This window comes from Suricata suricatta, chromosome 12, assembly GCF_006229205.1.
Source record: "Suricata suricatta isolate VVHF042 chromosome 12, meerkat_22Aug2017_6uvM2_HiC, whole genome shotgun sequence".
In the NCBI taxonomy this organism is placed as follows: domain Eukaryota; kingdom Metazoa; phylum Chordata; class Mammalia; order Carnivora; family Herpestidae; genus Suricata; species Suricata suricatta.
In genome coordinates, this window is record NC_043711.1 from 11566126 (window position 1) to 11577397 (window position 11272).

The 11272-nt window shown below is 46.3% G+C and overlaps 1 protein-coding gene across 4 annotated transcripts in view; it reads left to right on the forward strand.

Annotated features, from left to right (window-relative positions):
• The window catches only part of LOC115273291 (docosahexaenoic acid omega-hydroxylase CYP4F3-like), a 29616-nt gene that overhangs the window by 3748 nt on the left and 14596 nt on the right, over positions 1-11272 (forward strand). For 3 of the 4 annotated variants that reach the window (XR_003900776.1, XM_029916292.1, XM_029916293.1), the window contains exons 3-9: positions 2562-2706; positions 3805-3858; positions 3950-4077; positions 5643-5764; positions 6508-6778; positions 7906-7972; positions 8162-8291. Coding sequence is in view for 3 of the 4 variants with exons in the window: in XM_029916292.1 (XP_029772152.1) it covers positions 2562-2706; positions 3805-3858; positions 3950-4077; positions 5643-5764; positions 6508-6778; positions 7906-7972; positions 8162-8291 (917 nt within the window). In the remaining variant the exon portion in view is untranslated. Of the gene's footprint in view, positions 1-805; positions 951-2561; positions 2707-3804; positions 3859-3949; positions 4078-5642; positions 5765-6507; positions 6779-7905; positions 7973-8161; positions 8292-11272 lie in introns of all 4 variants that reach the window. The other variant, XM_029916294.1, reaches the window with a different exon arrangement.

Sequence of the window (11272 nt, forward strand, 5' to 3'; positions counted from 1 at the left end):
AGGGAGCAGTCACAAAAGTGAAAATGACTTATGTTCACCCATCTGGAGTACCTGGAAGTACTTGTCAGGCTTGGGTGAGGCTTCTTGTGGGACTGGAGGAGATGCCTCAGTAGGAGACAAGCCCCCCTGCTTCTCCTTTTGGGGGATATGTCCTTGGTTTCTTCATTTGTAAATGACATGACTGATGGAAGAGTCCATGGGTTCAGTGGAGCAGATGGAGATGGATGATAGATAGATAGATATATGGAAAGTAGATGAAGAGACAGAGAGATAGAAAAACAGACAGGAGGCACTGTGCACAGCCTGGTGGGCAGAAGAGGACGTAGGTGTTAGATGTCTTCCTGACTGAGGGGCAGAGCTCACACCTGTCTCGTTGGGTTTGCCAGAGCTGGGAGGCCTGCAGACCTTCACCATATGAGGGACTGGGGGGCTGTGTGGACTGGCCAGGACATAACAGGACATGGGAATGAGCCTGGTTCAAGATTTGTGGCCCCCCTGCTGCCCACTAAACTCCCCCATGTGCATGTTCCTGAGGTTGGAACCACTCCTAGCAGAAGGATCTGACTTCTCAAGCCACAGTCGGCCTCTCTGTGGGCAAAGAGCATGCCTTCTCCGTGTGTTCCAGGAGGGACTGTTGGGATGTGGAGAGGCCCCCAGGACCCCTCTGTCCCCAAGGGAAGGAGCAGGAAGAAGCAGAGATCCCCACCATCTCTGCAGAGTCTGGACACACTGTCCACTGCAGTGGCTGCAGGGGGATCTGTTGTGGCTCCTTCTGGGGAGGTGACGGCCTCTGTCTTGCTTGTAGGTCTGCCCCACGGAGCAGGGCTTAAGGGTCTTAATTCAGATGGTGGCCACCTACTCCCAGGGGTTTGTGACATGGCTGGGCCCTACCATCCCCCTTGTCACTTTGTGCCACCCCGACACAATCCGGATTATCACCAATGCCTCAGGTACTCATGCAGAGCTTCTGGTGGTGGTGGGCCGTGACACAACCCAGGGCTGCCAGCCCCTCCATCTCCAAGCTTCCCCCAGCACTAGCAGGTCGCTGGCCCTACTTCCCCTCTTCTCTCTCAGCCATCTTCCTCTTCCCTTCTTATATTCATCACTCCATTGCACTGTGTCCCTCCACTGCTGTCTGATCCCCCACTCCTACCCTGGTGTCCTGGGTACCACTGGGACCCAAGAGCCCTCAACCCAAGGCTTAGTCCTGGAACAACCCCCTATCTTGAGGACATGGATATACACAGAGAGGTCCCAAACCCAGTGAGGTAAGGAATTGACCAGAGGGACATGGCTGTGAGAGCCCAGAGTAGAATCAAGGCCTCTGCTGGGGCAGGCTGGAAGACTTCCTGGAGGAGGAATTATTGGAACTGGGTCTGGAATGACAAGCAGAAACTTATTTTTACAGCAGATGGCAGAGTGATGCGATGGGCATTGATAGATCTGAGGGCCCCTGCCAGCCTGGCCTCAGTCTCACAAACCCCAGGTCCAGAGCAATGAGGGTTGGCAGCTGATGGAGTACCTGGGCTGCTCTTTCTGGTATACCCACCTCTGGTGGGTTGGTTCCTTCCACCCTATTCTTCAGTTTGTCTTCTCCAAATTCATTGGTCACTTGCTTAAGGTCCCAGGCATCTCCATGAGGAGACCACACCTGGGCCTGGCTCCCTTCCCTTGCTTCTGCTTCTTCTACTTCCAGACAGATCAGGCTGAGCAGGGGCATGAGCAGCATCTCACAGAGACCTTACCTTTAACATTCAAATTCTGCATGACTCTAGAAAGTCACCCACCTGTCTCTGGCTGCCAAGGTCTTTGTCAGCTGTGAGTGCTGGAAACTCAACCTTATATAGTCTAATATAAAAAGGAAATCTATTATTCACAGTGAAGTCCAGAGAGCATTGTCTTCAGGCATGGCTGCATCCAGGTCTCAAATAACATCATCAAGTATCTGTCTTCATTGTTTTGGTTCTGTTTTCTTCTGTGATGGCTTTACTTTCATTCTGATAAACAAGCTCAGACCCCGTGGGAAAGTGAGCTTATTCCCAACAGTGCCAGGGGAAAAGTTGCAAAACTCCTTTTACTCTTCTTGGCCTGCTCCCAGGGTTGGTTTCTCATTTAACCACCGTGGCTCTGATTGCCTGGTCTTGGCAAGTGTAGGTTCTCAGAGCTATTGTTTTGGGGCTCAAAGTAGATTTATGGCTAAGAACTCAGGCCCTGGAATTCCAATGGACCTGGGCTCAGATCTCAGGTGTGCCACTTACTATCTGGGAGAATGTGGGCAATGACTTCATCATTCAGAGCCTCAGGTTTCTTATATGGAAAATGGGTTCAGAAGAGAAGCCAGGTGAATGTGGTGTTTAGGATCCAAATGGGGGAAAGACCCTTTTTGTTCCTGAAACCAAGGAGCCCCAATTGTTGTATCAAGAGTGTGGGGAGGGATCCCAGGAGGGGTCTGAGCTGCTGGAGAGGACGCATGGGGCTCAGGTCTGGGTCTTTGCTCTGCTGGTCCTTCTATCGGGGGATCTAGAAAGACTGTGAATTGGGTCCCTTTTGTTTGTCTTCAGATTCAGAGCTCGGAGGAAGGTCTTCTGTACACACAGAACCTGGCAAGCACCTATGGGGATGTGTGCTGCTGGTGGGTGGGTCCCTGGCACGCTGTCATCCGCATCTTCCACCCCACCTGCATCAAGCCTGTACTCTTTGCTCCAGGTAGACACCCATGGCCACGGCTTGCTCACTGTTAAAGTGTCTGTGCTGCCTCCAGCTTGGTGGGTGACCCAGGTGCAGCTGTGGAGATGGCCCTGTATCTGTCTTACCTGGACCCACCCCCCCACCCCCAACCTGATCTGGTCAAGTCTGCTCACACCTAGACTGTGATTGTGTGATGTCTGCTGTATGGCCAGGTCTGATCATGTTTATGTTTCCATGTATGTTCTGCTTACAGCTGGTATATACTTTATATCTGGTTATACCTGCTCTGTGGTTATACCTGGGATCAAATGAAGATGGCCTTGTCATATCTGGACCTCAGCTTTGTCCAAGGATATTTGAGGCATGTGGGGAGTCTGTCTGCTTATTGTCTGGGATGCCATTTGTGATTGTCTGGTTCTCCTGTAGTTCATGTCTGGACCACATTTGAGGGGTCTGAGGTCTGTAACCTGAGTCCTTCTGAGAAATGCTGAGGCCTCATGTGAGTCTTGTCCAGGGCAGGTCTTAGGATATGGCTGGGTCACACCTGATCCATGTCTGGAACATTAGTGGTAATATTTGAAGTCCTGTCTGGGACCATGTATGACAAACACTGAGGTCATGTCAGATTGTTTTTGGATCCACGTCAGAGCATGTTGCATATTGTCAGTGTGAGTTATGTGTGTTGTTTCATGTTAGAGCATGTTAACCCATGTTGGGGCCATGTCACAAGTCCCAGGATATGACAGAGGGTTCTGGGATAAGTTCCTAGGTCTCTGTAAAGGCATGTTGTGGAGTGCTGATTTGTGCTTGGGTGTTTCCAACCAGTTGGACTGGCTAGGAGCCATGTCAAGGCATCTTGGAATGTGTTGTGCTACATTAGGTAGCGTCTAAATATTTCGAGGTGTTCCAGGGGCTCTGCCATTGGTCTGCTGTGTGCTGGAGCTGTTCTGTTCCCCTCTAACCCTGTCACTCTCTGTTTCCTCTGCCTTTGTCCCCATTTCTGCTAAGCTGGGCTTGGAGGGGGTATGCATTCCCTGGCTGGGATCCTCCATTCCCCAACTCAAAGCCCCTCCCTTACCCCTCTACATGACCCCTGACGGTCCTCATTCATGTCAGCTGCCATTGCACCCAAGGATGTGGTCTTCTACAGCTTCCTGAAGCCCTGGCTGGGTGAGTAACTGTGGGTGAAGGGGACTGGGGACAACCTTGGGGACCCAGGAGGAGGCATTGCCCTTGCCCACTTCTTGTGACTGCTCTATAGGGGATGGACTTCTGCTGAGTGCTGGTGACAAATGGAGCAGCCATCGCCGTATGCTGACACCTGCCTTCCACTTCAACATCCTGAAGCCCTATGTGAAGATTTTCAATGACAGTATAAATGTCATGCATGTGAGTCTTCTGAACCTAGGGTCCCAGCTGAAGCCTTGGGGTTGATAGGGGCTCTGAGACATCTTGTATGGAATTCTGACTCTCCTATATAGTTTTGGGGCCACTGAACTTCCTCTCCTAGACTCAATAATGGGAATATTTATCTCCATTTTGCATGGTATTCAAGATAATATGATGTGTTCATTCCCTGGCACATAGTAGGTGCTCAGAAGGTGTTAATTTCCATGTTTTTTTTTTTTTTACAAAGAAGTGAACTGAACTTTCTTTAATGTGATTCTCTCCCTCCAGAAGGCATCTCAAGGTTGTTCACATGTCTGAGGCAGGGTTCCAGGAGACTGAGAGGAAGCTTCAATGCCTCTTGAGATTTAGGTTTAAGATGATCACCTCATCATTTCACTATGGTCGATTGGTCAAAGCAAGTCAAAAGGCCATTATACAATCAAAAGGTGGTGAAAAGCCTTCATCTCTTAATGGAGTGGCTGAAAAATCACATTGAAAAGGGTGTTGATATAGGGAAGTGAAGAATTGGAGGTGGGGGTTTGGGGAAGGGCCTGGGATTATTTTCATACTTGGGAGCTAAGGCGTGAGATCATTTTTGCTTTGTGGATTGTGCCAGGAGACACGAAACTCCTGTGTCAGAGAAAAAAGAACAGTTTATTACTCATGGCACAGCAAGCACATGTACTTCTTGGTTTGCATTCTTTCTCTAAGTCACCAAATCCCATGGAGATAACCCAGGTGGCCTTCAATGCTTATGCAGTATGTTGCATTACAGGGGAGGGGTACCAGATTTAGGAAACTCTATGACATTTTGCAATTAAGAACAAACTTGACATTTCTCTGGAGGAAGCGTTACATTATTGCTCAAGGGTGTTTGCTGCAAACACAACTCTGAGAAGTTCCTCAGGTAAAGAACACCAGAGCTTCGCCTTTTTTTAGGCATACCCTGTAAAAAGGTGAAGGGGTACTCACCTCTTTCAACATAGGGGACTTTTTCTTTATTTATAACAATTAAGATGATGAAAGCTAACATTTCTCAAGCACTTACTATATGCCAGAATCTATATCAATATATCCAAGACATATATTGTCTAATTGATTTTCACAACCATATGAGGTAGAGATGATTATTATTACCTCATTAGAGATGGTGAAAATTGGTTCACAGTATTTAAGGAGCTTGCCCATGTTCACACAGCTAGCAAGTGACCTAATAAGTGGGGCTGGGATTCCAACCTGGCTTGTTTGATACCAGAGCAAGTCATCTTGCCTGTTAATGGTAGCTTTGACAGGTGGAGTCCAGAGAGCAGCAATGAATTGACCAAGGGCTCACAGGGGTGTAGGAGGCAGAGACAGGATTTGCACTCATGTCTTCTGAGTCCCAGCCATGGGGTCTTAATAGTAAGAGTTTCTACTCCTACCAAACCTAGTCCTCCCTGTGGAAGAGTGTCTGGGGTGGAGAACCAGGAGCTTGGGCACGATGGGTTCCCTCTTGGTGGTTGGTATTGCACAGGGATTCAGGGGAGGCAGGTCCCAGCCTCAGCCCTACTTCCTTCTCTGCCCAGGCCAAGTGGAAGCGCTTGGTGTCAGAGGGCAGCACCCGCCTGGACATGTTTGAACACATCAGCCTCATGACCCTGGACAGTCTGCAGAAATGTGTCTTCAGTTTTGACAGCAATTGCCAGGAGTGAGTATCTACCTGGGGCCTGTGAACATGAACCATAGACCCAAGGGTGTAGATGGGGAGAAGAAGGCTTACCAGGGCAATCAGAAAGGACCTTCTGGATGAGATGGGCAGAGTGGGACAAAGAAGGAGAAGGAAAACAAAGAAAAAGAGTGATCCTTTCAGGTAAGCAGAAATGTTTGCTAAAGGCCAAAAGGACCAGGATGAGTAAAGCATGTGCCACAGTGAGGAGCCACCTTGGGAATGAGGTTGGAAGGGTTGGTAGGAGCTATATTTTAATGACATTCAAAATCCATGCAAGGGGTGTGAACTTTATATGAAGTTTCCATGGTGGCGTGGAAGTTTTTGAGCAGATGAGCTTCTTGGGTAAAGGTGTTCTTGGACATCTGACTCTAGAGAAGACCAACTGATATGTAGACAGGGGTGGTGTTGAAATTGGATGCAAGAGTAGAAAGGCGCCTGAGTCCATTGACCAAATGGGAGAAGATGAAGTCTGAGCTGTATTGAGAGAGAAGAAGGAAGCATATGTGTATTCTGGGTCCTGGGTTCATGCAGCAGCTCAAAGAAATGGGAATCAGGGAGAGAAGAAAGTCTGGAGAATCACGTGTCTTGGATCATCCCCACCATGTATCTGTAGGGTCATTTGTTCCTGGATACTCAGTTTTTTGATGGGTGGTAGCTCCCAGCTGCTAGTTGCAGGCATTTTTGCAGCCCTAAAGGCTGAGGGCCATGCGCTCTTCCTACAGGAAGCCTAGTGAATATATTGCTGCCATCTTAGAGCTCAGTGCCCTTGTGGCAAAACGGCACCAGCAGATCTTCGTGCACACGGACTTCCTGTACTACCTCACTCCAGATGGAAAACGCTTCCGTAGAGCCTGCCGCCTGGTGCACAACTTTACAGATGCTGTCATCCAGGAAAGACGCCGCACTCTTCCTGATGAGGGTGTTGATGACTTCCTCAAGGCCAAGGCTAAGGCCAAGACTTTGGACTTTATTGATATTCTCTTGCTGACCAAGGTGGGTTTCTCTATGATCTGGATTCAAGAGATGGAAAGGACCTTTATTTCATATTTCATATTTCGAATTGAAGACTTAGACTTGATCCAGAGGGCATTGGGGAGGCATGGAAGGTGTTTGACAAAAGGATAGATTAGGTATATGATTTAGGGATGGTGTAATGGAATGTAACCCACAGGGGACTGCTAAGTTTGAAACTGTGAAGGGCCTGAGATTTTACTCTACTTCATAAGGTAGTCAGTCATGCGCGCGCGTGTGTGTATTTATTTGTATACTAGAATCCTGGACCAGAGAAGCCCATTTGTTATAGAAATAAGGGAGGCCAGAGTAAAATCGTAGCCATGGTTACTCACTGTAAAATTCATCTGAGGGTTACATGATGCTTTTATCTGTACATGCAACCATGCTTCCATCATAAGAGAAATAACTCTTTATTATGAATCTTGGAATTTATATAGGACTGCCGATACATCTGTCCCTTCTCATTCTTCTCCTCTGCATATGTCTTCTCCCCCTCTATTCCCCTTCTTCTCTCTTCTGTCTTCCTCCCCTCCACTTCTTTCCCCCCCATTCTTCATTTTTTCCTTCTCCTTCTCTTCCTTCTCCTTCTCCTCCTCCATCTTCTTCTCCATCTCTCTTTTTTTCCCCTTATCTGTGTGTGAGAAAGAGAGAGAGAGAAATGAGAAAAGAATTTAGAGTATAAACACTGAGAAGGCAAAATCTACAGGTTCTGTTGGCTTATCAACAGGGGAGATGAGGATTCTCTAGATTTACTATCCTAGAATGAGAGCAAATGGCTTTGGAGCAATGCTCATCTCTAACTTGCAAGGGAGATTGTCATTCGGTCTCCTGTAGTCCAGGAGGCCAGTAACTACATTCCAGTAAGTCCTCATTACATAGAAACATGAAGATATTTGTGGATTACTGATCCCTCTCACCAGGGACAAACCAGGAGGCAAAGAGGCCGAGGAGGAGAAGGCCTGTGGGGTGGGGCCCTCGTAATCGTTTCTGGATGGATTTTGGAGCTTCAGAGATTGTCTCAAGTGAGGCTTATGAGTTCTCAGAGCTGATAATGATGTTCTGTGTGTGTGAGCGGGTGTGGTGTGGTGGTCTTATATTCTCTCCAGGACCAAGATGGAAAAGGATTGTCAGACGAAGACATCCGAGCTGAAGCTGACACCTTCATGTTTGCAGGTAAGCATCTCAGTGTGGGACTACAGGAGGAAAAGAGTCTGTCCAATCCCAGGGACTTGGCAAGTGGGCCCTGGACCACCCTATCCCACCTCATCTTCCCCATCCTCCCTGATGGCCTTAAATAAGGGCATGTCCTCACTCTGGTGCTGAACAAGCCCAGAGACCCAAGCCTGTCTGGCTGCCTCTCAGGTCATGACACCACAGCCAGTGGTCTCTCCTGGGTCCTGTACAACCTTGCGAAGCACCCAGAGTATCAGGAGCGCTGCCGGCAGGAGGTGCAAGAGCTCCTGAGGGACCGTGAACCTAAGGAGATTGAATGGTGAGTGCAGGTCCTCATGTCCTGTTCTTGAACCTCTCTCATTGGCTCTGCTCCTTGGCTGAGGGAGGGGAAAAAACTTTTTGTTGATTGTGTTATTATTGCTTATCAAGAATAGGAGCAAAGCGCAAAGGCAGGTGTCTGGTACTCAGCCTGGAGAGCAAGGGAGAGTGACTGATAGATCTGGGCTGCTGAGAGGATTATTGACAATGTATGAAGGTAGAGGATACCACTTAATATTCAGTAAGTGAACTTCCACTCCACTCACTTTTCTCTCCTAAATCACATTTGCCCCCAAACATCCTCACCCCTTGAATGTTTACTTGTCCCTTACCTCCTAATTCCTTCCATAGTGTTTCTTTCAGGATTCACAAGGGACATGGGATTAAAATCCTTCAGTCTTGGGGCACCTGGGTGGCTCAGTCGGTTGAGGGTCCAACTTCGGTTCAGGTCATGATCTTGCATTTTGTGGGTTTGAGCCCCGCGTCAGGCTCTGTGCTGAAAGCTAGCTCAGATCCTGGAGGCTTCTTTGGATTCTGTACCTCCCTCTCTCTCTGACCCTCCCTTGATAATGCTTTCTCTCTCTCTCTCTCTCTCTCTCTCTCTCTCTCTCAAAAATAAATAAAACATTAAAAAAAAAGAAATCCTTCAATCTTGTCCAGGAACACCATCATCCATCCAGTCTCCATTCAGAGAACACTGCCACACTGCCTTTTTGTTCCAATTGTGTGCCATCTCCAATTCTTACTAACCCATTCTGTGTCCTGGAGCTCCATGCTGATGGGGTAATAGACTCGTTCAGGGGACCCCTGTTCCACCTCTCTGGGCAGGGCTAGGATTGATAGTAAGAGATACAGAAGTAAGAGTAGAGAGAGTGTCTCAGCAGAGACCTTGAGTGATGATCTGTAGCTATTTGGGTACAGTTGGGGTGTAGTGAATTCAATAAGACAGGGTGGTCAAAAGGGGGTGAGATCATGACCTGAGCCAAAATCAAGAGCCGAACACTCAACCAAGTCAACCAGACACCCCCAGTACTATCTTTCTAGGGCTAGAGGGGACCTTGGAGAGGACAAGCTGTTGCATAGGAACCAGGGAGAGGATTCTGAGACCTGGCCCTGGCGAGAGTCTAGGGGATGTTGAAGAGGCATTGACTGGATAGGCATTTTGTAGATAATATTTTCCACTCCAAGCTTTCACTCAGCACAACAGTCTTTTGTGTTAGAGAAATATTTTTATGCTTTTTCAACCCAGGCTTCAAAAAAACCGTACACTTTGTAAAAAAAAACTTTATAAAAGAGAGTTTGTGGTGGAAAAGAACTTTAAAAATATCCTCACCCTAGGAGTAACCCCTGTCAGTAATTTCTTGTGTATCCTTCCAGAAGACATTTATCCTTATACCCACATTTATATGAAAACAATCTCCTCTCCCTTTCCATGTGGGAATTAAGGTCTACACATTAACAACATATCCTTGAGTTCTTTTCCTTTTCTCAGAATATGAGTTTTGGAAAAATAGTTTTGAATTACAAAAGCAACAGTGAGAACAAGTTCCTCTTGCCCTGAGACGTTAAAAAGGAGACTATAGTTATGATTGTCATCCTCCCCCACCAACTTAATAGCCTTCCTGTCTCCCGAGGGTTTCTAGACTCATTGATTTGCAAATGTGTCTCTCCATAATTATCTATCTATCTATCTATCTATCTATCTATCTATCTATCTATCATATCTTTTTGTCCATCAACACATTCTGTACTTCCATATACATACTGTTTGTAACTTGTTCTACTCACTCAACAGTGTGTCTTAGATCTCCTTCTCTCTGTGTGTTGCATTGCTTTTGATAGTTTATCTGGGTCCCTCCTTTGTTAAAGAGACTTATGTTAGTATTCTCAATTATGATAGCCATGGCTGAATTGCTTTCCAGAGTCTGTTCTGATTTACCTTTCATCCTATAGTGTGTGATAGAACTTGACAACCATATTCCTCATACACACACACACACACACACACATATACACATACATACACACACTCATATATACTCATATATTTTGAGTATATATATGTGGGTGCATATATATGTATATTCTCATTCATTCATTCATTCATTCATTCATTCATTCATTTAGAGATAGATATAGAGAGAGGGTGCAAGAGAGAATCTCAAGCAGTTTCCACACTGTCCATGTAGAACCTGATGTGGGGCTCAAACCCATGAACCATTAGATCATGACCTGAGTTGAGACCAAGAGTCAGATGCTTAACCCAGGTGCCCCCCAAAAATTAAAAAAATTATTTTGAGAGAGCATGCAAGCAGGAAAGATGGATATAGGAAGAGGGAGAGGGAGAAAGAATTTCAAGCAGGCTTCACACTCAGTACAGAGCCCAATGCAGGGCTCAATCCCATAACCCTGGGATCATGACCTGAGCCAAAATCAAGAGGTGGATGCTCAACCGACTGAACCAAACAGGTGCCCCCTACTTCCTCCCTTTGTGATTGCTGTGTGATATTCTACCATATGCTGTGATATAATTTACCTAAACATCACCTATTGATGGATTCTTGGATTTTTTTCTACCCTTTTGCTAAAATAAACAGTAAGTCCACATCTGTGAACACTGGGCCATGCTTACACATGTAAAGGTCACTCCACCAAAGATTTCCAGAAGGACAATTGCTGATTCATAGACAGTTTCAGTTTTTGTCATTTTGATAGCTATTGCATATCTATTCCTATTACCTGAATTTGATGTTACCAGCTTTCCATACCTGTACCTATAGGATTATTGTATTGAATTTTAAAACTTTGCCAAGTTTTCTCTTATCTTCTTTTCATGAACATTTTTAAAATTTTTTTAATTTTTTATACAATTTATTTTTTTAACATATGCAATTATTTTCCATCATTTACAATACAGTAGTTTCAATGATACTCCAAACAGAAAAGCAAAGTAAAAAATCAAAACCCCCACTTCTATTTCAT